Raw genomic sequence first — 27699 nt, 5'->3', positions numbered from 1 at the left:
TAAAGTCCAGGAAATTTAGAAGAGGCTTAGAGGTTTTCTCTTGACAATCCCATAATAAAAAATTGATAAGAGCTCTAAGGTTTATTTTGTTCATTCCTTCCCAGAAGAAGAAGGCTTAGGAAGAAAAGAATCTCTCTTTTGTCTAACTTTACAGTTTCCAGGCTGAAAATTATTTCATCCAACCTTGTCTATTACATGTATGTATCATAGTCTTTTAATTGCCAGATGCACATGATCAGTGCAATGCAAAATAATAAAATCCCACATCAAGGGAACACCTGAGAGTGTTTGGACAAGCTTTTGTTTGCAGCAGCTCCTCCAGGTGCAGTGGTGTGAGCCAGGGGCTCAGCTCAGTTCTTACCCCACGGGCTGCTCTCTGTTCCTCTGTTGCAGGTCTCGGTGAAAAGCACGGCCAAGCTTCACTGGAGCTTATCTTCATCAATGAGGAGTAAGAATGAACCCTGTACACCAGGACTGGACATTTGAGCCCTACACAGGTTGCAATGAGATGAACCCAGGAGCAGGGCCAGGAAGGGCAAGCAAAACCTTACAAGTGAATGTGTCACATGTGACTGACAAGGAAGGCTTACATGATTAATGCAATGAATGCAATGGTCTGGATCTCACTAAAACTTTGCAGTATTCATTTATTTCTTAAAACTATGGATATTTTAGGGAGAAGGAAAATATTTCAAGGGGTTTGAAAGCTCTTTTGAAATCTGAGTTTGTGCTGTATAAGAAAGTGCTGTCCACAGGTTTTATCCTGTTCCCCTGAAGGAACGGTGATGCAGAGGATCCAATTACAGCATGGGCTGTACAGGACATATCCAGAGGGACGTCACTTACAGAGCATTTCTGAAGAAAGTCTGAACTGCCTGCATTCAAGAGAGATGAGAGTGGAGGGCAGGGCGACATGGGGGGAGGGAGAACCCACAAAAAACCACACCTCCTCCCTTACAAAATTTGTAGAAGATTTCTTTAAATATAGACTAATTTCTTCAGAGATTTGAAACACCAGTAGTTTCTATTTGGGGAAGAATCTAGAGGGGAAAAGATAAATCAAGTAAAGGAATAATTTCTTTGTCAAATTATCTATTCAAGACATCAAGGCATCAAGTCAAGACATACAAGACAGTATACAAATCTAATATTCCAAAAATGTATTATAGGCCAATACTGAGGAGCATCTTATGAACTGCAGGAACGAAATTGCACAGTCCCTTTTTGAGCTCCTTCTGTATTGTTTGAAACTGCTCAAAATAAAAGAGAAACAAGTTTATTTAAGTTTATTATACACAGTTTTATTATAAACAGGTTGATGACTTTAAATTAACTGGCAAGATTTAAACAGTTTTCTTATTAATCTAGAGACTATTTGGTTTCTCCAGTATTCCCTCTGTTATCTCTTTTTATCCCAGCCATATTTTCTATGCAATATAGAATCAAATCTTCAGGTTGGCATTGTGCCATTAATCCCTTTAACCCTTATTGAAGAGTATATGTGGGATTTTTCAAACAGAACTATTATTAAAATAGGATTACTTGAAAAAGAGCTTTGAATTCAGAAGGAAAAGTAGTACATCTTCTGGAAATGAGTTCAGTGGATTGTTTGCATGATCCACATGCCACACAGGGCAGTTTTTATGGAAGGCTTTGATGTGGTACACGTAGGTAGTCAGAAATGGCATTGGAAAAGTTAGCAGAGGAAGAACTTGACTAGAACAGACAGCAAAGGTGCTGGATTGCCTGGTGATTCACTCCACAGAGAATGAAGTCTTGTCCTAGAATGCATTAAATACTACCAAGAAAATAATTTTTTCTTGCATGGAGGTAGAACTCCACTTACACAGATAGAGATTGAGCTATGAAATTAATAATTACTTATTTTTGGCCAAGAGCCCACATAAGAGGTTGTAGTAAGTGGTATTCAGCATTTCAGTAGGCACTAGTTCTCCTGCAGATGTTGCCCATCCTACCCATGATGTGTGCTTCTTGCAGAAGCTGGATGAACAGGCATTTTTAAAGCATATTTTCTTTCTTTGTTTTTAGTGCTACTACTACTGACTTCAGCTCCTTGATGCACTCAAAGGTATTGTCATAGGTGTTATGTTCTGTGCTATGCTGTCTCCTAGTGCAGGAACCAGCAGGGCAAAATGCACACAGCTCTGAAAAAAACTGCTGGTCCCTTTATTTCAAACGTGTGGTGGTTGTTGGCAGAAATTAGGTATTGCAGAATGTCCTGCTTTGTTTTTAACTTATCAGCCCTCTTGCACAAATCAATTCGGGAATATTAGCTCCATAACAGCAACAACAGAAGTACAAAACAGTAGAAGTCTGTTGTACTCCTTGCTGGAGATACTGAGATCCAGTCAGAGAACTAACAATTCCATATGGTTTCCAGCAAATTCAGATATGATCTTTTGTTGTTCCAGTATTGCCAACTTCTGAGGCTGAGAATTCTCAAGTTGCTGCAGCAGCCTGTACATATCACAAAATCAGTCCCAGGCTCAAGGGACCTGTTAGAGTCTCCAACATGATAGAGGAAGACCTAATCTTATTATAATTTGACTTTAAAATCACTTTTAAATAAAAAAAAAAAGCAGGGGGTTTAAATTTTTTTTTCCCAATATAAAATTGACAGCTGATATTAGTGGGTTGGATTTTCTTGTAATTTTGGAGCCTTTTTTCTTTTTCCTGTAAAGGTACTGCCAGCCAGTACCTTTACAAAGCATCACAAATTCACAAGTGCCCCTAGGAACACAAGAAAGGCTAATCCAAAGGCATTTTCCTCCTTGCAGAGTATGAATGGTGTGCACATGATAGCCAACCCTATTGGAACAATGAATTCTACAAGCAATGGGCAGCACCTACCTCAGGTAAGGAAATGTTAGACCTGGGGGTGAGGCAAAAGACAGATGTGAATATCACCTGCACCCTAGTGTTTCATATTTGTTCCTTGAAAGGAATCATTCTCCATTGCCTCAGCACAGCCACAGCTTGGCCCTTTGCCAGTTCTTGTTCCCATTTAGATGCACCCAGCACAGGTGTGTTCAGAAAACCCTTCCCCCATGGCTGGGACAATTCATTTAGCTTTATATCCAGTAATGTGATCACGAGTTTCCTTTATTATTTGACTGTAATAGCCACTTTGTTTCTGCAAATCCTCCTTGGAAAATAGCCCAACTCAAAATAACAACCCCTGGCACACAAAACCCTACTCAGAATTAAAAAAGCAGCCCATTAATCTGTTCAGCCACTTTGTTAGGTATTCTTAGTATCCACTTCCTTTTTGTCTTCCAAAATATCCAGCCTCAAAATCCTCCATTAAATCAATCCATTCCAGTATTTCTATTTCTCTTGAGGGGATCCCAGAAGAGATTGCTGTTTGGATGACAATTTTGTAGTGTCTTAATGGCATAAGTTTATGTCCATGAAAGATGAGGCTAAAATCAACACAAGAAATTGTGTTCACAGTTCAAAAATAAATGAAAAGAAAAATTAGTAAATGCAACTAATCTTTCTGAACCACTTGCTATCTTTTTCCTCATTCTTAAATTACAGGTTGCGTGAGAAGTGCCTTGAGGTACTGTACATTTTTTCCCAGTATAAGGACTTCATCTACCAACACAGACATTTTCCTGTGACTGATATGAAAGCTTCTTTTGGAGCAAAATTTTCTGGCATCTTTTCCTTCCATATTCCCATTGCACAGACTTTTCCATTCCATTTTGAGATTCCCCAGCACTCCATTCCTAATTAGAGGCCCTGAGCTAGTTTAAGTGTGAAAAGTTCACCAAGCCTTTGTGTGGTGGCTGCTCTAAGCCTCAAGGATTATGGATTCCTTCTGCTCAGTGTTGGCATCCTGACCCTGCAGCCCTCAAAGGCTTTTGGTATCCCACTGATATTCCAGTCAGACATGGAGCTGGACCAAACCTTAGCCAGAAGTCTGATTACTGCTTATCCTACATTTTTGTCACAGACCAGCCCATTTTAGGCCCTGGGACAAGTTTCCACAACTGATCCCAATTAATCCCTGTAAAGAAAAATCTGGCCTTTCTTACACAAACCTGTTGCTTCTCTGGGCCCCGTGTCACTCTGGCATTAGAGCAAGCCAAGCTGCTGTTCTGATCACCTGCTTTGCTTGTGAATATGTCCCCTCACAGGCTCAGATCCTGGTCCTGCCCCCCGAGCCCTCAGAGCTCGGGCTGAGCAGCAGGTACCGGTACCAGACCAGGCATGACCACATGGTCTGCAAATGCCTCTCGCTGAGCATCTCCTACGCTGCAACCATCGGGGGGCTGACCACCATCATAGGCACCTCCACCAGCCTCATCTTCCTCGAGCACTTCAACAAGTAAGTGGCACTGGGATTTGGTGAGAATCATTATCATCCTTGTGGGTCATTTCCCACCTCAAGGAGCCCTAGGAAGAACACTCTCCATGAAGGAAAATTTGCTTCTTCCTCTACTCTAACGTTATTACCAGTTAATGTTTGAAGGTTACTACATGTCCATGTCTTTCTCTCATGCAAAGTAAAAACTCCTCAGTGCGTGAACATTGAAGTTTCTTCAGCAACTTCTTTTGGTTTGACATGATAAATGCGATGAATTATGCAGGCACTCTAGAAAAGTAAACACTACAGCTATGAAGATAGAGCAAAGACAAAGAAATACTCACAAAAGAAATGTCATAAAAACAGCTGCTCAACATGTAGTGCAAAAAAAACCAGACAACCAACTTAGATATGTGGCCTTATGCATTTGTTTCAGGGAAGATGAGAAGCAGCTCTCTCATCACCAAAGTATTTCCTTTATCATAGGCCCAGGGCTCTCAAAGACACGAAAGTTTAAATGTCAGAAACATGAATGTTTTTCTGTCATGAGACTGGTGGCACTTCTCATGCACAGAAGCACATCCAAGCTCAGATCTGATTCTGACCATCTTCTGCTACTGCCTTGATATCTCTCATTTCTCTCTCTTAAATGGTGGTAGCACAGAAGACTTAGTTCAGAGGTCATGCCTAATCCAAGGATTTGGATTTTACAGAATTTTCCAAGATCTTGCTCTTATGACAGCTGCACCAACATCTTTGTCAGAGCAGAGCAGAATGTAGTCAATATTTGTGTGGCGCGTGAGAAAACATAGAAAGAGGTTCTGGGTGAAATAATTCTGAAGACTGCCAACCCTAAAAGGGGCTTTAATATAAACCACAAGTAGGGATGGAGTTTCACTTCAGGTATCTCCAAGTCTTTTTGAAGCTGGCCAGACAACCTAGGCCATCTGATGTTAAAGGTTTGGAGAGCTACACTGTTTGTCTGTTGGTTTCACTCTGCATAGGTAATGCAGCTGTTTGCAAATGCAAACTGATGGAATTTTTCTCTCACCCCATGACAGATAAATTTGCCCATAGGTGTGTTTGCAGCTATGTCTGTTGGTGGTCCCTGTCTCTGTACTGTTCTAACTTCTCATGAATCCTCTTTTAATTTACAGCCAGTACCCAAAAGCTGAAGTGGTGAATTTTGGAACTTGGTTTCTGTTCAGTTTCCCCATCTCCCTCATCATGTTGGTGCTGACTTGGTTCTGGCTGCACTGGCTGTTCTTGGGCTGCAAGTGAGTGAAAGTTGTTCAAGATATACAGATTACAAAAGCAGGGCATCTGCAGCTCCTCTCAAACGTGTCTCATAAAGAAGTTTTGACTGGCAAACGACAAAATTTAAGGAACAATTTCCTTCTTGCCAGAATTACCAGGGGAAATCTCACTGTTTAGCTGCCCTGCACAGACAGCAGTGTACAGTATTGCTGCTTGAGATTGAAGTGCCCAGGTATTGCTGATGGAAATCCATACTAAGCATTCAGCTGGTTTGGGGTTTTTTTCACTCTTATGACAATGAAGATTCCCTCGTGGACAAAATATCTTGTTATAAGTCCTTTTGGAAAAGCACAGTTTAAAAGATTAATAGAAAAAAACCTGCAAGTAAACAAGTTACTTTTCAGATCTGCCTCCAGTTCAATTAAATTAACATAAAACCAATTAAAACTAAAGGTAAATAGACTCCATATATATTTCTCTTTAAAGTGGAAGGGACTCACAGCCTAAGAAACAAATACATTTAATACCAGTCCCTAAGCCCCAAAATAAGAAAAAGTTTCAGTCTTCAAGTTCATTTGTACCACATATTGTCTTTACAAAGTTAATGAAAACTGCCAAATGTGTGCCTTTAGAATGGCTTTGTTAATCTGCATTGAATTGTGATGCAGACACATTTACTCTGAATTAAATTTGCTTAATTTGATTTAGTTCACTCTTAAAAATAAACAGAATTGACATCACTACTTCACCCAGGACAATGAATAAATTGATAATGAGTTCTGCTTGCTGCTGACCTTGACTAGATTTGAAGAAGTAATTTAAAGGTGAATGGCTCCAAGCCCCTCTCAGTCAGTTTCTGAGTCTTATAGTTCCAAATTAAAAGGCTAATATAAATTCCCTCTGCCACATTATTTTAATCTTGAGAAGAAACAGGTCCTAACATGACCCTCAATTAATTTGGTTTGGAAAAAAAAATTGAAATTCCACATCGAATCCAAGACTTCATGCTGATTAATGTTGTTCTAAATAATACCAGAGACTAAAGCATTATTGACTTTTTGAGAAGTACTAGTTGATTCCAAGGTTCCTTAATCTCTGACTTCTATTCACTGCACTTCATTAAAGAACATATTATGCTGGGAACTGGGCTTCAATTCTCTGCCTTCACATCCTCCTGAGCCTGGAAACACTTGGAATATGTTGAAACAGCTGCCTAATGCTTATGCATAAATGTTTCATGAATTCCTGTAATGTTATTTTCCTAGGAAGCCCTCTGCCATCAATCTGTTATTGCTTGGTTTAGCTGGAACAGCATTTCAGACTTTAAGGCCCTAGACCAGGTCAAGGGTGAAAGAGAATGGACTCATCAAAGGATCATTGCCAGCAAAGAAGAGCTAAGGGTGGAAGTTACTACAGAACTGCCCCTAATAAACCATATAGCTCTTCTCTTCCAGCCTGGAGGGCTCTTCCAGCCTCCTCTCTCCCTGCTGGTAGATTTTACTAAAGTCTAACAGCAAGATTTGCAAGGAAATTTAAAATACATATAAATGAAGAGCAATGCTAAGTGAGCTAAAAAAAAAGTGTTATATATTTGTCCATGTAAAATGTAACCCCTGATTAAGTCCTTCTGTTGGCCAGGCAGGGCCTGTCTGGATCTTGAGCAATGCAAACTCCTTTGTGAATCTGACCTTAAGCAGATACATTGAGGGAGATTGCAGTCCATGGTTTGGCCAGTGCCACAGCTTGGGTGCCTAGTGAGGTACCCAATGAGATACTGAAATAGCAGGAACCATAAAGCACCCATTATCACCTTAAATAACTATAAAAGTTGTGCTGCCATGGTGCCTGAGTCACTGCTGCTGCATCTTTATAGACTGGCTTAGATCCTGTTACACCTCTGTGTGACAGAGGGTACGGCTGGAGTGAAAAAGGAGGAATCTGTGGCTCAAAACACAGCTAGGTAACACTTCTGGAAAGAAGAACAGGAGAGGGTTAAAGTGAGCTTGAAAGCATCTTAATTTCAATTAAGAATGTCCATGCTTTCTTACAGAATGAAGGAAAACTGAATAAACTATGGGATTCACTTAACATCCGTACAAGTGTACAGGAGGCTCAATATATCCAGCTAGGAAACATGTTTTCACGTCCCTGGCAGAAGCACAGGCATTTTTCACCTGGACAAAACACCAGGCTGACTCCCCTGGCCACTGTGGTGCTTTTCTGGCTGGGCCTGATTTATAAAGAAATGTTATTGTGACAGTAGAAGCAGAGAGATCATGGCAGCTAATGGGATCCCAAGCACAGCTTTCCCTCATTATGGATCCTGACTATTCAAGGCAAATATGGTCTCAAAAGCCAGAGCAGACCCCAAATATGTTGGATAACCCTGATCCAGGAAAGCATAATTAGCCCATGAAGCATTTCTATTGATAGCTGACCTCTGTCACAATCTCTCCACGTGATGATAGACACTAGCTGTAGCTTTGGGAGGTTTCTGGCAGCTCTTTGAGGGAGCCTACGCAGAGGGAGCCCAGCCATGGCTCAAGATGGCTCAGTGATACCAATCAGTACTAGTCAGAGCACCCTGGGGACCTTCCAACTATGTCTAGAAATGAATCTTACAAGAACTTGAAACCAGATTAATGAAATAGCAAGAGCAATAATTTCCTTTCCCGTTGCCATCAGGCCTTGTTTCAGTCACATCTTCTCCCAACAGTCCCTGATACCAGAATTTTCAGTCTACCCCATTGCTGGGGCTTTTCCAATTACTTTTTTCCCCCCTCATTATGCCCTTGCCTAATTTTATTGTGCTATCTCAGTTTTAAAGAGACTTGTTCTGTGAGCAAGAAGAAGAAGACCAAACGGGAAGAAATGTCAGAGAGAAGAATTCAAGAGGAATACAAGAAACTGGGAAATGTTAGGTAAACCAGACCTGCCTTCCTTGGGAATTTGTCTCTCATTGTCTCCTACAGCGTTCCTTGTTGCCTTGGGCTCATGTAGCGCATTCTAAAGCTCTCAGCTCTTTTTCCTCCTCTCCAGTATAGAAATAGAACAAAATGCAAAAATGAACTAAAATCAAAGACTTTGTTACAAGCATGTGTGCTAACATGCAATTCATTTTTTTTTCTGAGGAAAAAGGGAAAAGAAATAAAAGATTCGAGTTTATTCCAGGGTTCAAAGGTCATCTAAGTCCAGGTTTGTCTTTGAACCCTAAAGGACCCCTTCTCCTAATGCAGGCACGTACTTATTTTAGTGGATATACATTCAAAAAAAGGCTTTTTCCCGGCCATGTGTTGTTCAGCTTTCCCAGTTGCCCATACTATTTATGCACGATGACAAGAAATGTCTCTTGAAAAGATTATTTGGCAACATTTTCATTTTCAAAAGGGCTGATATGGCACAGAATTCCTTCTTCACAAAACATTTTTGTGCTGTTTGACTGAAATATTGACAGATCAACTGCGTGAATACAATAAAACTGTGAAACTAAACTGTTGTTCAGGCTGTGCCTAAATATGAAATCGCTCTTAATTTAAATCTATGCTAAATTAAAAATCATCAAGCCACCTCAAGTATCCTCAAGTCACCTTGTGTGCACCATCAGTGCTAATTTGTCATTTGCTCTTAGGCTTTCTATCCTTCTAAGAAATGCAAGAGAATGTGTTTACAGTGGAATGCTAATATGAACTTCACCTTGTTAACACATTTAATCAGATAATAATGCAAATATAAAACAAGCATTTAGAAATATTTTCCTTCAGGTCTTGCCCATGAATGATAGCATTGCAAATACAGATGGATATTTTTAGCCTATTTCTTACTGGATTTAGATGGTTCCCAGCTGGGAGCCAAATCTAGAATTCTTTAATTCAAACTAATCTTCCTTGCTATTTTATATGATTTTTATCCTTTTTTGAAGCCACTTTCTAGTTTCTTACTTCTTCTGGAACTTGCTCTTGAGTTTTCAGACAGACCCTGGAATTACTGCCTTGTTTCTCTGTTTTTTATTTCTAGCTATCCTGAGATGGTGACTGGATTCTTCTTCATCCTGATGACCTTGCTTTGGTTCACTCGTGAGCCTGGCTTTGTACCAGGATGGTCATCTTTTTTTGAGAAGTGAGTAAAATCCCTATAACTACTGCACAGGAATACAGCTTTGCTTCTTATGACTTTCTACAATAATTTTTTCTGCCTTAGACATCATCAGACACATTTAACAAGGCATTAAAAATGGAGTCTTTATTCAAAAATTAGGATTTTTTTTCTTAAATTATATTTTTTCGTATAGTGAAAAATTCCATTATTTCTCAGTATTCAAAGTGAATTAAGTAGAGAAAATAAACCATTTCAAATGTAAAAGGAGGGTCAGATTGTGAGCTTAAAACATTTTAGTACATTCATAAACAAGTTTTCACTAGAATATATTGCAGTGATAATTGAAATTAAAATTTTTGACAAAAAAGTGTTTTATCAAGAAAATGTCCATTCAATTAAATATTGCTGAGAATGGTGACTAAAGCAAATATTTTTTCTTTTATTTTAAATAATATTGAAACAAATTATATTAAAGCTTTATATTAAAGCTTACTATAACACACTTTGCACATCAAAGAATAAGTGATTTGAATGTAACTTTTCTTTATACTGCCACTGTATAAAATTACTTTAATTTTTCATTCAAATTTTGACAGAAAACCAATTTCTAATACTGTGATTTTCTGATGATCACTGGAGTTTGGTACTCTTCAGAATACTTTTACAGGAAGAGTTTTAAACATTTAATTTAAAATCAATCTACAGTTCATTTCTAAAGGATCACCTGGGTTTGACTTTTCCCCAGAATGTGTTTACTGTTTCTCACACTACAGTAAACACTATTTTTTTTGTACCTCCAAGTTAATAGATTTGTAAACCAAAAGGGATTATTTTCTTCAATCAGAATATTAAAAATTGTTGAGCTGTGATTGAAGTTGCCTACCAGAATCACTTTAATAAATGGGAAAAAATCCAATTTGTACCCTTGATACACAGGCATATTTTTCTAGTAGGTTGTTGGTATGACTTCAGATGAGGTACAACTGTACCTGCAGAAATGTGCTTGGGGCTATGTACCTGGTTTGGAAATGTTTCTGTTAACGTCTTTTTATGAAAACATTGTTATTTATTTCCTAGGAAAGGTTACCGGACTGACGCCACTGTCTCTGTATTTCTTGGGTTTCTCCTTTTCCTGATTCCAGCAAAAAAGCCATGTTTTGGAAAAAGGAGAAAAGCTGAGGAGAATGCAGTAAGAAAGAGAACTGGTATAAGAATAAGTGTCTAGTTGTTTGTTTTTTTCTTTTTTTGTTTTTTGGGGTTTTTTTTGGGGGGGGGTGTGTCTGTAAAAATTCCAAGATACTTTTATGTTGGGAAGTCAAGGTTCATCTTCTCCTCTGATACCAGCCCATCCTGCATCAGATCCCTGTTTCCTTTGCCATAATTCATATTGTCTCATCCAGAGGATGACAAACAGGTCTTGAATCTGAGACTGCCACCTCTTCTGTGTTACCAGAGTAATTAGACTTTAGGACTGAGGACTGAGCTTTAAGAAATGTTTAGATGGAGTTCCATATTAAAAAACTATAATGCAAAATCAGCTCAAGATAAACCCCAGTAAAAAAATTAGTCCTCACTTATACAGTGGAAATCACTGTAATATCTTAAGATAAACATTAAAGAGGTTATAGAGTGCCGGACAATGTTCCAATTTTGTGCAATGCTTCTCTCACAGTCTTCTTGATAATGAGATTGTTTCACATTTGTGTTTAGGTAGCACTCAGTGGTTTGATCAGTTTGCTGCACCAGTCTTTCAGCAGTGCTATACAATTGTGTGCACAGTCCTATATAAAGATTATAAATACATAGAAAGATATATTTTTATGCTGTCATATTTTGTACAGGTTTTAGGAAAATATGACACTCTCTAACTCCTCCTTTTAGAAAATACTCAGACACAAAAAACCCCCTAATGTCCTCACATAAAATCTAGGGGTCTAAATGCACTTCAAGCATCATGGCCTACTTCATAGCCCTTCTTTGATAATATAGTCCCATTGTAACACCACCTCTGTGGTCTACAGATATATGCACATGCATATCACAACACAGCACACAGTCCCTCAAAAAGCTGTAACATGAGAACACAGGGGTTTACAACTATTTACATTAACAGAGCAGCCAAGGGAAAGTCAGGATATTTGGAATTAATACACTGCATTTTGTGAGGTCAGGCTATCTAGAGTTGTCCCATGCATCTTCAATCATTTCTGTTCCTGTCAAAAATGTGAAAGTCTTTGCAAAAAGGGCAGTAAATACTGGTCACACACTTTATTTCATATAGGAGATGGTGAAAAGTCAACAGAAATCAACACACTGGAGCCCATCATTACCTGGAAGGACTTTCAGAAGACCATGCCCTGGGAGATTGTAGTGCTGGTTGGAGGAGGTTATGCCTTAGCAGCTGGATGTAAGGTACTGGTGTAGATTTTTTATCCTCCTTCCTAAACATATTATCAACCTTTTATTCCTTTGTATGCTCCCCAGTTTGGATTTATGATGTGGATACTTTAAATTTTGTACATAATGCAGTAGGCAGCACTTCCTGCACTCCATATATGTCTTTCTTGATATTTATTAAAAACTGCAGTGAAATCTAGTTTATTGAGCAAAAGGAAATGCAGAAAGCATTGACCTGAACTTTGTTTATTTGCTGGTGGGATTCTCTGATGTAAACTGCCACAGAAAGAAGAATCTGTTCGACAAACATACCAAATATTTAGTAATTCTTGTGCTTCTGTCCTTTCCCCAGACCTCTGGCCTCTCTACGTGGATTGGACGTCAAATGCTCTCCCTGAGTAGCCTTCCCTCCTGGGCTGTTACTCTGCTGGCTTGCATTTTGGTGTCCATGGTAACAGAATTTGTTAGTAATCCACCAACCATAACCATCTTTCTGCCTATTTTATGCAGTATGGTGAGTTAAAATAGTGGCATTTTCAGTCCGTTGTTTCCTCATAGGCTTGTGGGAATTTTCAGGATGTCAGGGTCTTGGCACTCTGTCCACATGAAACCCAGCCTCAGTTCCCAAGCTACTGTTCTGTAGTCTTGAAACTAGGAACAAAAACATAATTGAGCAGCCAAAGGCATATTTGAGCATCATGGAATTTATAATACATCTCAGGCAAAGTGCACTGAGGAATTCATATGCCAGGTACAAGAAAAGGTGATTATGGAATTAATAAGTTATGTTAATTCACGTGAATTTCACGTGAAGCTTGAGATGCTTCTGTCAATGTTACTTTAAATGTGTTGTTCATTACTTGGTAGTCATCTGCTCCATACTTGTGAGAAAAGACTGGAGTGCTGAATTTTATTTCAGATTTAGAAGTGTTCAAGGGGTTGATCTGGTAAAGCATACTGTCTTCCACCATGGAAAGCAGAGGTGTTTGTAAGGGGCAGAAAAAATCAGGATGCTCTTGACAAAGGTAGAAGAAAGAGAGAGTAATTTAATTTTATATTGGAATAGCAGCTACAGAAAATTTCTTTTTTTTTTAGTGTCATGTGAAACTTTTCTGTCCAAGAATGGAGGTCGTTAATCATCTTTCCCTATTATAACTATTTTATGGGATTGTCCCAAAGCATATTATGTGCACAGTTCTGAGTTAATATTAAGATGTGGTCAGATCACAATATGTAATTGTGTTTCTGTGGCTTAGAAGTTCAGATTTGCTTCTGCTCCATGCAGAAAGACATTCTCCTGAAAAATATTTAGAGCAGTAATCTACTTATAATGTGAACTGCCACCTTAAGACAGACTCCCTTTTCAGATTGCAAAAGTAACCTGGAGACACTTCCCTCCCCAAAATGATAGTAGCCTTGTTTATCCTTCCCTTTCCCTCTCATATAAAACTGGGCCAAAGCAATGCAAATGAAAATGGAAAATTTTATCACCACTGAAAACTGCATTCTTTAGCCCACTGTAAAATATATTCCATCATCTCTGCCTTCTCACCATGCAAATTTGGATCATGAAGAGCTGGTTCTCTTAACTGGTATTCAGGAGAACATCACATAATGGTCTCAGCATATTCAGCAACTGGAAGAAGCAAGTGCTTTGTGTTAACCTGTTGTGACTTCTCGTGGATGAAGACTGAAACAGCAGTCAGTGTTAAGGTCCACAAGACAAAACAGAATGACACAGAGAACAAGTGGGAGAAAGAGCAAAAGTGTCCTAATAGTAGCAAACTCCACCCTTCCTCAGTGTGAAATGCCTCAAGAGAGATCCCTGGAACATGACCAGCCCAAAATTATGGCATTGCTCTAAAAAACCAACCAACCACAAAATACTTTCACACTTAAGTTTAGAAATTACAGCAGAGAGGGTCCTTTCATAGTCATTGCCAGCAGCGACTTTTATTGATCAGGTGAAACACTTCTCTCCCTCTGTTCTTCCAGTCAGAAACCCTGCTTATCAACCCTTTGTACACCCTGATTCCTGTCACCATGTGCATCTCCTTTGCGGTGATGCTGCCCGTGGGTAACCCTCCAAATGCCATTGTCTTCAGTTATGGGCACTGCCAGATCAAAGATATGGTGAGTCTTGGCACTGGGTACATCCTCCCATGCTTCATCAACTCCAACACCTAATCCCACATCAAGATGCTGCTGCTAATAATAATAATAAATAGTAATAATAATAATAATAGCAGCATTGGTGAAATAATTACTATATTGCTGCAAATATTAAGTAGTGATGTCTGAACTGCTCTTACACAATAGAGCTGTCTGATTAAGAACAACCACAGATCTGCTGTAGGATGCACACACTTCTTATTTGTATTTTTTATTTTAATGTAATGATCTAAAGAGCTTTAGGAGTACACAATCCTGTTAGCTCTGACCTACTAAGACAAGCACAAGAAAGAATAAGAAATTAGATCTATCACATAGCTCCACAGCAAGTCATGTATCACTCTGTTATGTGTGGTTTAACTCCCCATTCTGATTATCTGATTGAGAAATCCTATCTGATTGAGAAGTACAAGTGACAAACTAAGCAGTTCACAATAAACTAACATTCACAACTAACTAACAGTCTCTAACCTGAATGTTAATTCCTGAATACTCCAACATATACCCTGACACATATGCTCTCATTTATGCTTTTTTTTTTCCTCTAGAAATCACTATACATAATTATCACACTCTATATGAGTCAGTATAAATATTACTGGTTTGGGGTTTTTTATCCCTATGTTAACTGTTTTCATTAAGTTGCTCTGATGCATTTTGCTTTTGCAGGTGAAAGCTGGCCTGGGTGTAAATCTGATTGGCCTGGCTGTTGTCATGGTGGCCATCAACACGTGGGGAATTAGGCTCTTCCAGCTGAACACCTTTCCAGAATGGGCAGCAGTCAGCAACATCACAAGCCAAATGTAATCTTCAACTAAAAAAAAAGCAAAAGTGCAAGACCAAAGCAAGCTGGGACAAAATATTGAACCTTCATTTCACATATGAAAGAAGGAAGCTTGAACCAGGATCTGCTGTAAAACTGTGAATAAAATCCACTGGGATGTCTTCTGCAACAGCTTTTCAGTTCTGAAAATCAGCGTGAGTTAAAAGGAGAGATTAGCTTTGCTCTACTGTTGCTTTCTCTGGGATACCATAACTCAGAAAAAAATCCACTCCTCCAAGTTATTTCCCTATAGCTTTTTCATGCCTTAGAGCAGTTAGGTAGGACCTGTATGCAGGACTCCAGTGGCAGAAGACAAGTACACATACACTGCTGTACTCAGCAGCAGCAGATTCAGTCCTACTAGTGACCCCTACACTGAATGTAGGGTGAGCCTTATTCCCAAACCCAGAGGAGTTTTATAAGCCTACTTTTTTGGAGGTAAATTATTCTTGGTTTTTTTTAGATGACTCATCATTGCTTTGCAAAAACCATTTTTCCACCTATCTCATATGACCTGGACAGAAATCCAGCTACCAACTACCAGCACAGTGCTTCAAAGGGATAATAGAAAGCTCCAGAGAGGAAGGAGAAATCTCCTTGGAAGGAGAATATGGGGTTTTTTTCCACAGCACTAATAAATAAATTTCCAGTATTGCAGTACTTGCAATCTCAGCTTTGGAAGGAAGAGTTTCAGAAACAGAAAGTTTTGTTCAAGACCTTCTTCATCATTACTGCAGTGGGAGTTCTTTCAGCAGGGGAAGCTGTGACCAGCAAAACCATATCAGGCCAACAACCCCTACCACTCTCCTGTCTCTTTGGCTGCTGTTTAATTATGCACTTATGATTCCCCTGCCTGAGAAAGTCTCATTCCTGATGGCACTCAGTGCTGCTCCAGTAAGAAGGGAGAGGGCTGAAGTGGAGTGGTGCTGGTGTATCTCCCCATCCTGTGCATTCACTTGAATCTCACACCCCCTGCTCTCTAGCAGCCCAGAGAGCAGGCACTTCAAATGTAGGAAACTGTGGCATAAAGTAAATAACTACCAAGCTAAAAGGCCAATCTCTTTATCTCTTATCAATAAATTCCCAGCTTTCCTCACTGGATCTCTGTGACACTCATTAAGTCTTCTCATGTATTATGTCTAGTTTTTAATAATTTCTTTAATGTCATACATTTAAGCTGTATATTAGAATGATTGAATCTCATGTAATCACACATACACTTTAATGAATTTTTATGCTTTCCACTTTTAATCTAGGCTCTCTAGATGTGAATGTATTCTGCAAAAATAAAATGTCAATAAAATAAATTATTCACTACTGCACATTCTGGTGCTCCATGAGCATACAAATTGGATATATTTCACCCATAACCCAGCAAAACCTTAGAGAAGCAGTGTTGAGACAGCAGCAGGTTTTGGTTTACTGCTTCTGTCAAAACACAGGGATCCCACAGACTCATATTGGAAATAAACAGGTACAGTAAAAGGTCTCAGGCTGGCAGAAGGGAGAAATATGGGAAAAAAACAAAAAGCATGTCTTAGCCCTTGTTCCAAAAGCAGGAAGATGTATCCTTTAGCAAAACAATTGCTATTCCTGGTAGTTCCTGTAAATTTCATTTTGAATAGCAAAGTGTTTCTGTGCATCAGTCACCTAAAGCATCCCCATGTCCCTCTATGCATAAAACAAGACCTTGGCCTCACTTTTTCCAGCTCTTCTCCCAGCTCACCTGTTGAGGTGAATGCTCTATGTGTGGAGACATGAGGCTTGACTCCATTTTCTCAGAAGGCTGATTTATTACCTCATATATTATACTAAAATACTACATAAAAACTATACTAAAAGAACAGAGAGAAAAGATGATCAGAAGGCTACAAACAAGAATAACATAGAGTGCATAACAAAAATCTTGTGACCGCTCACAGCCTCAGCACACGTGGCTGTGATTGGTCATCAAGTGAAAACAACCAACAGGACCAATGGAAGATGCACCTGTGGCATTCCACAGCAGCAGATAGTTACTGTTTACATTTCTTTCCTGGGGCTCCCAGCTTCTCAGGAGGGAAAAAATCCTACTAGAGGATTTTCCATAAAATATCATAGTGACATTCACCTGTTCCTGTGTTCCCCTCACCCTGAGCCTGCTGCTCTGCTGCACTCCAGCACACAAAGCTCAGGGCAGCCTCTGCCATGCAGAGCCTCCTCATCCTTTCTGCTCCCCTCCCTGCTCAGGGTGTTTACCTGCTCCCCAGCAGGAGGCTGCTCTGAACAGGGACCCCAAAATGGTGCTCAAAGCAAGGCACTCGAGCCTCCCCTGACAGGAGCTCCATCCTGAAGCCCCAGGAGCAGGAGAGGAAGGGCTGCAATGTCTGTTCACCAACATGGGCAACTTCCTCCAGGACAAGCACTACAGTGGGTGGGCATGTCTGCAATACCAACAGTTTTGTCCCTACACACAGCAGGCAGAACACCTCTTTGTTCACAGTGACTGAAGATACTTTTGATCATTCTCCCCCTGCCAAGACACTTTCTGGCTTGCTTTCTTCCCAAGGCTTTAGCTGCTCTGCACCTTTCGCTTGCAACTCATCTTCTAATCCTTTTCACTTCATGCTTCATCCACCAGCATCTTCCAATTGCTTTGCTGCTCAGCAACAAATCACTCTCTGCCCTCCTAATGCTGATTTCTCAGCTCTGCTCAGCTCCCACCAGACCTTGCTATCCCAGAGATTTCCCAGGGGATATGAACACAGGATATTCTCATTTGTGAGAGACCAGCAGCTGCCATTCCATCCAGCCTTAGGGAGACCTGGGATTACTCAAAAATCAAACAGGGTGCCTAGCAATGCTCTTCAGTAAGAACAGCAATAGCAGGAGGTAAATTTAATGGCTCGGTGCTCTTGCACATCTCAAACAGTATTTCTTCAGAAGCATTTCCAGGAGGCTCTGGTGTAACTCATGTCACAGGGGCATTTGGAGTGGCCTCAGGCAAGGACTTTCCCCAACAGACTGTTTCTCCTGTTTTGGTGCTTTTGGCATGCTTCCACATTCACAGCTGCTAGTCACTGCCACGTCCCACCAGGTAGATGCATGAGGCAATGGGCTGTGGTTTTTGGATGTAAAACCAATATTCATGTTAGTGAAGTTCTGTGAGGTGCATCCACCAACTTTATTTGGGTTCTGGCACCCAATAAGCCAATAATTAGCTTTGCTGTCTGGCATTTGTTTATTTTGGTTATTAACCCTTGCCTGGTTAATGGCAGAAGAGCTTTAGGGCAGCATTTTCCAGCACAGGATAATACTCTCAACCCACAGTAAATGTTTTAGAAGTCTGTCAGTAGCCCATATATTCCTTTCCTCCCATTTTGCCTTGAACCTTCAGCTCCAGAATATGTCTCAAAATACTCAATACATGAACACAACTGTTTTCAGGAAAGGAAGGAAGCCTGCATATTTTAGCTGGCAATTTTAGCTACCCACATAGGCATTTGAAATGGACATTAACAGTCCATGCTAAGTGGGAAACTTGCTCCTAGCTAACTTCATGGAGCATCCATCTTTTGTGCCCTGCTATGACACCAGTGCATGCAAAGCATTCTGAGCCACCAGATGCAAGACCTGCACCAATCACTCATCTGTGCTCACCCTCTGAAAGGTGAGGTCAAATTTTAGTATCACCTAGAACAACCTCAGGCTAGGTAAAATGTGTTATTCAGAAGTAGCAAAAGTCCTATCAGCTGTGTTATAATGTTATCCAGATTTACAGCTTACTACATGGGAGGAAAAAACCCAGCTTGAACTAAAATGGAAAGTTTTGCAGTGTGAAACACCTCAGAAATCCTGTCTTTAATACTAACGAGCACATATTGTTCCCACAGCACTACATCTGCAGCTTTTTACTTACTAATATGCTAGGGGGAAAAAAAAACAACAACAACAAAAAAGAATTCTAATATCTGCTTGGAATGCTTAGCTGAAAGAGTCAGCTCCCAAAACATTTTTAGAGTAACTGGCATGTTTGGCAACAAATACAGAGATGTTGAACATTATCTCACTTCTCATCCCCATGTAAAGAAAGGGAAGAACAATAAAGTATGTTTGAGCAAAGAAATAATCCAATTTTAAATACTAATATCATTTTACATGGCAAGCAAAGAAAAATGAATGGGTTAGAGACAGTATTTTTCAATGCTCAAGAATAGGAAACGAAGGGGAGGGAGAGGAAGTTGAGGGAACTAAGTTCATCATGTTCATGAAAACATCAAAACAGCTGTGCAGCACTATCACTCTAGGGAAACAGTTCTGGGCATGGAAGAAAATTCTTTCAGTCAGGTCTGAAATCTGAAGGAAATGGAAATCTCTCTGGATATCTTCCACATATGCTGCTACCACAGGGCTTCTGATAGCTGGGTTCAGGTGGTACAACCATTTCTCCCTGTCAGAGTTTCTTGGAGTGGTTCCTGTGGAGAAAATTGGTTGCATCACTACTAAGATTGTCTGACTTGAGCTGGCTTTAAACTTCTCAACCATTTGCAGACTGAAAGCTTTTATGTCAGCTACACATTTCAGGTCAGAGGTGAAAGGAAGGATTTAAAATTACAGGTGAAATATTCCTTGCATATATTTATATTGCTTAAGAAGAAGAGTCTTTGCATGAATAATAGTTTGTTTCAGGAATGCATTGTGGAAGAACAATGTCACCACCAAACTTTGGTAAAGGATGCAAGTGTTTAGTGCATAGTACACTGTAAATGTGTCTTTACTGATCCAATGAGAACTCCTGAACTTGGGAGTCCACTCAGATACATCAAAAATTAAAGGCTTTGGGGTAGAGTGAAAATTACCATGGGTACATAGAGAGTTCTGTACTTTAAAGCTTTGATGCTCTGTTTATAGCAAAGAGCACATTTCACTGACAAAGCAAGACAATTAGTGCTCAGAGCTTGGTTCTTTTCCTTCTGAATGCCCCTAGACCTGTCTAATGGACTAAACACCCATCAGAGATCAAAGTACATCTTCTGATTTAGTCCCTTCTGAGATGAACACAGACCACATGCTCTATGGGTTTTCCTATGATGAGAATGAAAACATAGTAAAAGGACAAACCACTTTGAAGGCACAATCCTCATCCTAATTAAAACATTAATGGAGGAGCACTCTAGGTATGCTTTAATCTAGAGCCTGAACAAATGGAGGTCATTTTCTGTGCTTCTCTGTAGCACTTCACTACCAGGCATTTTCAATAAGAGCAAGAACACCTTCCTGGCACTTTTCTGTGTTCTCCATGTCCTGCAAAAAACTGTCAAGGGGACTCTGTCATTTAAGCCATGTTACAGACTTGATAGACCTCTTCCATTTTAAGGGAAAAAAATTATTTGATAGATTCTTGAATTAATAAAACTGACATTTCCTGAAATCATTTCAACTTTATTTTTCAGAATTTACAACAGGATTTTTGCAGCATTATGGTTTCAAGCAGAAGACAAGAGTTCTACAACGGATGTGCGTTTTCTCACACACCAGGGGTTTTAATGGCTGCTTTTTTGCTTTGCTGGCGTGTGTGGCTTAAGGATAGTGAAGTACCACTGCTCACAACAAATGACAAGAAACTCTGAAAGTTACTTCTTGATGCATTTAATTTCTTTTGTGCTGTTCTAAGAGCTAGGGTATTATCAAGTGTGAGGTTACAATTGTAACAAGACCAAAAGCACTCCAGTTGGATCAGGTAAAAACAGGTTACAAAATATTAGGAAAAGAAATACTGAAAAATACAAATTATATCATCCAGTCACGCACCAGAGGCAAATCCAAATTCTGAAACCCTTGAAAAACAGTCCCGGGAAAAGTTCACAGCCGCCCTTTCAAAAGAAGGATATTCCAGTTCTAGGAGACTAAGAGTGGAGCAACCTGCCATGCCAACCCTCTACTTGACCTTTGTTGCCTGAAAGGTAAATTGCATCCTTGGTGCACACACAGAGTTGACCTGGAGAACACTGCACTTTCAGGACTTGTCATTAGGAGGTTTCTTCTTGGCTTCCACATCCTTCTTAAAATCTTCCAGCTTCTTTGCAATGTTAGGAATCTTTAAAGAAAAAACAAAACAATCAAACTCCACACAACAAAAAATCCTGGGCTATGTGCGTTTCATCAGGAAAGACAATACCTTACACACAGCAAGAAATTCCATACAGTTTAAACTGGTTTTTAAAAGATATTTCCAGTATCTGTTACCTTGCACAGAAATTAAATCTAAGCAGTATCAGGCAAACAGCAGATGAGAGCACCTCATATGAGGCTTCAGGAAATACTTAGATTATTAAGTCTGTAAGTCAGTGGTGATGGGAACAGGAAGAAGGAAAAAGGATCACCTTACAGGAAATTTAGCATGACCAGTCTGGCTTCCTGACTGAAAGAAGACAAACTGCCAAGAATAAGTAGATTTAAACAGTGATGCACAGGCTTTCGAATGGGAAATTAGATTGCACTATACTAGTCATAACCCAAGGGAAAAGAGATGTTCAAGACCATCAAATATCTTCCCAAGAAATTTACTAAGGAATATTTCTCCTGGTTCATCTTGTGGGAAACCAAATTCCTCACTGGGGAATTCTACTGCATTGCAAATTGGCACCCTATTGCAGTTTCACACTTGAATGAAAATTCAATTTACTGCTTGTGAGCTCCAAATCTTCAGCTTTCTCTTACAAATAAAATAATTTTGATAAAATAGTCCAACAGTAAATTTTGATAACTTGAAAGGGAAAAAAAGCTGAACCTCTTAATAGCAAATAAAAGATTATGACTAGCTAAAACTGGGAAGTGATAATGTAAGATTTTACAAAATAATGTATGATTCAAACAAAATTAAAGTAAATTTTCCACTCTTAGCTGTGAAAAAAAAAAAATCGTGGGTTTTTACTTCATATGTAACCTGACCACAGAGCAGAAGCTAATGCAATCAGAATGCAGTTCTCTTATTGAATGGTCTGAGGCTCACAAAACTGGTAACAAGTTCCTCTAACCTTTCTTTTAAACAGAATTAAGCTCTGTTTGAGCAAAAGAAATTAAGAGCCCAGCCTGTAACACGCCTGACATTTAAACGAAACCAAGAGAACTCCACCACTGTCAGCAGAACCCTCCATGTATTTATTACTAAGCACATTGTGTGTACAGCTGCAGAATTAGGACCTCATTATGACAAGCTTATATTAAATGTCACCTCAAAGCAATCATCTTCAGCACCAGCAGTAAAATTTCCATTTCATCCTGCAAATCAGTGTTGCATTTCCAGGGAACTACTTCCAGCAAATCAAAAGCCTGAGTCTCCCTCTTGTGGCAATACTTTATCAGTGCTGCCAGAAAAGCACTATACAATGCTTGTGATACATATTGATACATCCAAATATATTCTTATGACTGCATTTTTGTAACACTGTAAAACATGTATTGGACAGAAACACCAGCGTTTCATTAGTCCTTTTACTGGACTGACAGGAAAAATCACCCAAATCTGTACAAAACAAAAAGCAAACTATAGAATTTTTTCTAAGCAAGATGATTTCAATACTGAAGATGAGAGGAAAGCAAAACATAAATGCCACCAAAGCCTCAAAAACTCTGTTTTTCTCTTAAGGCTAATACAGACTGCCTAAGAATTTTAAAAGATTTATATGTAAAATGTTATTAACTCCTCTAGCCAGCAAGTACAGTGGCACTGCCCTTACAAGGGATTCTGCTGACTCAGTAGAAAGTAAAAGCATGTTTTGAAGGCTCAGCTTGAAATCTTTTTCCTCTGCCCTCTCACATTGAAAACTGTTAACTAAGAACTGAAAAAAAAAGTTCTCTTTCTTTTCTCACTGTAAGAAAAGAAGGAAAGAAAGACTGCAGGTCAATACATTTTTTGAAGTAGGAGAAAGTATCACATTTACAAAAAAAGCTGGCAAAACTTATTTTCATTATCAGTCCAGAAGAAAGACATTTCACATGCTTTGAGGATTTTTATTAACAGTTATACTGAGTGAGAACACTGTAAGAAGACAGGCTATCCAAGACAGGAAACCAGTATTTAGTGCTGGCAAAATCCATGAGCAATTGATAAATATTTCTATTTCTCCTATATTTTCCTGTAGAAGGCTGGGCTCTAGGACTGAACAGAAGTTTAGGCTTTAAGCACTACACTACCACAGATAATATTTTGGTTACAATTTTTTTTTCTTTTTTTGCAATTAAGGTTGGAAAAGTCCTACAAGATCAGAGTCCAACCTTTGAACAATCACCACTTTGTTAGCTACACCAGAGCATTAAGTGCCATGTCCAGTCATTCCTTGAACACCTCCAGGGATGGAGAGTCCATCACTTCCCTGTGCAGCCTGCTCCAATGGCTGACCACTCCTTCAGTGAGGTAATTCTTCCTGAAGATGTCTCAGTTCTCCTGTTACTCAAGTCAGCATGATCTGCATTCTGTTCAAATAATATAAACCATCAAAATAAAGACTGATTCAATTCTAATTAAGGGAAAATGGTCAGATATTTTCAGTTCAGGACAGGTTTATCTCTGAGAACAGCAGGATACTCACATCATAGTTCTGAGCCAGATACATCCCAACCACGTTGCCAAGAGTAAAACCAAGCTAAAAAGGAAGAAAGGGAGAAGAGTGAACACCCTTCCATCAAGAGCTTATTGGCTAAAAGAAAAAAAAGGAATATTGCAAGTTATTTAATGAGTTTCCATGCCAGATACATCCCAACCACGTTGCCAAGAGTAAAACCAAGCTAAAAAGGAAGAAAGAGAGAAAAGTTAGTACCCTTCCATCAAATGCTTATTGGCTAAAATAAAGAAAAAGGGATATTGCAAGTTATTTAATGAGTTTCCACTCCTACGTAATTTCTCATCTTTCATCCAGAGAGGTGCCATTTTCCCCATCTTCCTCACCAGAAACACCTTGCCATCATTTCCAAAACACCACACAGTTTTGTTATTCAATCCACATCCCCAAGACTATTTGGATCAAGCTGTGTTCATCCTTGTAAGGTTCTCTACACACCCACAAAGGCAGTAACTCCTAGAAAAATGGGGGAGACAGCAGCAGGGACCTACACATCACAGAGCTCTTGGTCCCTGATGGGAAAGCCTAAAACAACACCCCACTAGAAAAGTGCTCAGTGTTGGAAAGGGAGATACATGTCTTAGTATGAAGTAAAAACAAAACTCGAAAACTTCACAACATGAATTTAAACTGATGTAAACCTGCTTCTTCTCTTCTGCAGCAACAGCTGGGCATCTTCCAGCCAAAGCCTTCTGACCCCCAAAAATTAATCTCAGCCAAATCCACTCTGATCTAGGGGCTCCTCCATGGCAGTACAGTTGGCTGGAAGCTGGGCACAACCTCTTCTGACAACTGTGCAAACTTATAGTTGATGAAGGGTGTCCATAAAAATGCACTCTGGAAGCAGAACAAGAGCAAAACACAAACACAGTTTCTGGTCCAGACCCTGTCTGCCAGCTGAGGAAAATCCTCAAGCTTAAGAACACTTCCAGAGTGAAAAAAATTCCTCTCTTCAAGGTCAGGTGATGAGATTTTCATTCAGTAACTGCTCAGTATCCTACATTTTATTTCTGCTGTTACACTTCAAAATAAGTCTGCCCTATACCATGAAAGCTCATTTAACTATTTTGAAAGGGGACACTACTAACATTGTGTTTTCATTTATTGTTAGTACACAAATCGCTCTTTGTAACAGCTGAGGACAGTTCTATTTAAAAAAATTGTTGTTGCTCATGGTCACTGCTGTCAAAATAAGACTATTTTAAGAAAAATAAAACCACAGTCTACAAAACAACTTTGCTAGCACTTACTGACCAGACATCTTTTCCAGGCCCAAAGCAGCACAACTCATCTTTTCTGTGATCCACACTCCATAAGCAGCACTGGTGAAAATCTATCTATAGAAAACTAAAATTGGCTGAGAGCTGTCAAATGAACTCTGACTACAAGTTACTTCAGTATTTTCTTAAACACATTTTCGGTCTTATTCCTTATTTTATTATATCCTTATATTCGTATAATTACTTTTTTAAACTTAGCTTTAACAATTTAAGTAGAACTATTCCTGTGTATACCATCCTGGTTATCATATGCTCTTGTAGTTTCAATTACAGCTAAGTATGTACTCTGGGAGACACTAACAAATAATGCACCAGACCTGTGATTCCTCCTAATTCAGAGTATCACTCTGGAAGAGGAGAATTTCCTGTATCTTTAGCAGGGTCTGGGAAGCCACCTGGAAGCACAAACTAGATCATTGTTTATTAGCAGTGTTCTAGGCTTTTACCCTAGAACCTCCCCAATATATGTAATATTCTGTTGTGAGACAACCCTTACTCAGTAGAGATAGCACTGAGATCAGTACTCCCTTGAAGTGTACTCCTTTATTGGAAAGTCCAGCACTGCATCCACCCAGTTACATTTATTTTTAGAGCTGACAATTCCAGCAGTGGGGGGGAAAAAATCACTACTTAAGATTTCAATTATATGGAAAGCAAAACACATAGCAAATGAAAATGTGCATATTCACTAAAAACAACAGGATTGATGAGGGTTCAGGGTCTTCCAATTTCCACCCAGCATTTCAAGGTGCTTTGTAAACAAATGGCTTATTTAAAGCTTAACTCTGGACTGCAAAAACACAAGGTTTGTGAGATTATTCCTTTATCTCTCTGCTACAGCCCTAACCAGGGAGTGCAAGAGTCAAACATCCAATCTACACCCAAGCCAGGAATTAGTATTAGTACACTAATTAGTATAGAATTATTATATATTTCGTCTAACAGTCATGAATTAATGAGCAGTTGTAATTATAAAGTATTTTCATCTAGCAACACCAAAAAAAACAAAAACAAAAAAACTGAACAAACAAAAAAGAAAACAAAAAAAAACCCAAACAAACAAAAAAACCCCGAAAACCATTAGCAGAAAGCAGTGGAGTACCCCAAACAAACAAACAAAAAAAAACCCCAAAACCATTAGCAGAAAGCAGTGGAGCTGGTAAACACAGATACTTTGAGAGAGGCTAACCATATTTAGCCTTACTGAAGGTTTCCACTGGGGTGCAGAAGGGATTATAAACAGCTACAGAAATGACTGAGGCTTTCACACTTGTTCTTATGAAGCTGGGATGAGAACTAGGCCTCATTTATTTATTTTTTATATAAAAAGAGGCAAGACTATCCCAATTCACAACAGGCCATAATTTCTTGCTCTGTATCAACACCTGCTTCATGAAACTCATGAGCCTGCTCCATTATCTCACCCCAGCACAAGATGAAGTCTAATATTCAGTTTAATAATTCTGCTGTTCTTCGGGGCAGTAATGAAACGCGATCCCTTGCTTCAATTTCCATACATAAAAATCCACATCGCCGGCGGTACACTTTTAAGGGTGCACAAAACGGCAAGGGCGCTCTCACTAAAGGAGAGGCATTTATGCCTACACAAAGAAATTTGAGCAGCAAGGGGAGCATCACCGTGAGCAAGCAGAATCTCCAAGGCAAATTAAGAGCACGACTTGGAGGAAAAACAAGCCGCGGAACTCCATTTTCAGAGCAGCTTTAAGGCACCGCTCTGCGACAACAAGGGGAAGGAGGGGGAGAAGGAGCGGGAGAAGGGAAGCCGCCCAAGGATGGGGCGCTGCCGGGGAGCCAACACCGGGCGCAGCTGACAGGGGCCGCGGCGTGGCCGGACCCGGGGCCGTGCTGCGGCCGGACCCCGCGCCCTCTCCCCTCGGCCGGGCAGCGGTGCCGTGCCATGGCGGGGCGCCGCGCCCCGGAGCCCAGAGCCTTACCAAGAACTGCAGCATGGTGCCCGCTGCCCGCGCTGCCGCCCCACCCGACAGCCGGGGAAGTGAGGCGGGCGGCGGCTGCTCCCCTTCCGGGCCCGCCCTCGCCGCCATGGCCGGGGAAAGGCTCCGGCCCGGCCCCGCCGCGCCCCGGCGTGAGGGGAGCTGCCCCCGCGCGTTCCCGGCCCGTCCTGAGGGGCTGCTCGGGGAAACGGAGCGGTGTTTGGTTTTGTTTTTTTTGTTTTGGTTTTTTTTTTTTTTTTTTTCTTTTTTTTTTTTTTTTTTTTTAGGTGGCATGAGTAATTGTCCTTATTGATCACTTTGGGTTCAGCTTCTTTTAATGGCTGCACTTAATTCATTGAGATTTGGGCAGTAAATATCAGGAGGATTTCTCCTGCTGCAAGTCAGTAAGAGATCGCAGGCTTTATCGCAGTTTATTGGAAAACTCTTCCCACCCCCCGCAAATTTTCAGACAAGAAAAAAAACAAAACCAAACACAAACAAAAACGCCTAACAAAAAACCCTCAAAAAACACACGCAAAAAAAAATCCCCAAAACAAAAAACAAACTCAAAAAAGCAAAAAAATAGCCCAGCAAACCAAAACCTCCCATGAGATGCATATATTTTTGAGCTATTGGGAAACTCTACCCTGAAAGCAAGTTAACTCCCATTATGTCTCAGTTCCCAGAAAGCTCCAATGCTCCATCTAACAGAAAGTATGTAGCATCTCCTTTCTGAGGAAGGTACCTTGGTGAAGTAAAGTATCTCCTACCCACTTCAGGAAAAAAAGCA

The 27699-nt window shown here is 39.9% G+C and overlaps 2 protein-coding genes across 2 annotated transcripts in view; one reads left to right on the top strand and one right to left on the bottom strand.

The window, feature by feature from the left end:
* SLC13A4 (solute carrier family 13 member 4) overlaps window positions 1-20338 on the top strand; it is a 29933-nt gene extending 9595 nt beyond the window's left edge. The window contains exons 5-16 of the mRNA XM_039708205.1: window positions 394-448; window positions 2050-2089; window positions 2799-2876; window positions 4164-4354; window positions 5491-5610; window positions 8410-8511; window positions 9605-9706; window positions 10763-10858; window positions 11965-12097; window positions 12435-12596; window positions 14078-14215; window positions 14924-20338. Coding sequence (XP_039564139.1) covers window positions 394-448; window positions 2050-2089; window positions 2799-2876; window positions 4164-4354; window positions 5491-5610; window positions 8410-8511; window positions 9605-9706; window positions 10763-10858; window positions 11965-12097; window positions 12435-12596; window positions 14078-14215; window positions 14924-15061 — 1355 coding nt within the window. The 3' untranslated portion in view covers window positions 15062-20338. The remainder of the gene's footprint in view (window positions 1-393; window positions 449-2049; window positions 2090-2798; window positions 2877-4163; window positions 4355-5490; window positions 5611-8409; window positions 8512-9604; window positions 9707-10762; window positions 10859-11964; window positions 12098-12434; window positions 12597-14077; window positions 14216-14923) is intronic.
* Window positions 20339-20688: 350 nt separating this feature from the next.
* Window positions 20689-27020, bottom strand: STMP1 (short transmembrane mitochondrial protein 1). The gene is made up of 3 exons (XM_039708206.1): window positions 26913-27020; window positions 23648-23701; window positions 20689-21153 (listed from the first exon to the last, which is right to left on the bottom strand). Exons 1-3 carry the CDS (start codon window positions 27018-27020, stop codon window positions 21073-21075), a joined length of 243 nt encoding a protein of 80 aa, XP_039564140.1. The 3' UTR covers window positions 20689-21072.
* Window positions 27021-27699: the final 679 nt, after the last annotated feature.

This window comes from Passer montanus, unplaced genomic scaffold (genome assembly GCF_014805655.1).
Source record: "Passer montanus isolate IOZ18808 unplaced genomic scaffold, ASM1480565v1 scaffold20, whole genome shotgun sequence".
Lineage (NCBI taxonomy): Eukaryota > Metazoa > Chordata > Aves > Passeriformes > Passeridae > Passer > Passer montanus.
This window is presented reverse-complemented; position numbering and strand designations above follow the sequence as displayed.

Coding starts and splice junctions, on each gene's coding strand:
- STMP1 (XM_039708206.1), bottom strand. CDS start 27,020: ATGGCGGCGAGGGCGGGCCCGGAAGGGGAGCAGCCGCCGCCCGCCTCA. Junction 23,702..26,912: donor GCACCATGCTGCAGTTCTTG/GTAAGGCTCTGG, acceptor CTTCCTTTTTAG/CTTGGTTTTACTCTTGGCAA. Junction 21,154..23,647: donor ATCTGGCTCAGAACTATGAT/GTGAGTATCCTG, acceptor TTTTCTTTAAAG/ATTCCTAACATTGCAAAGAA.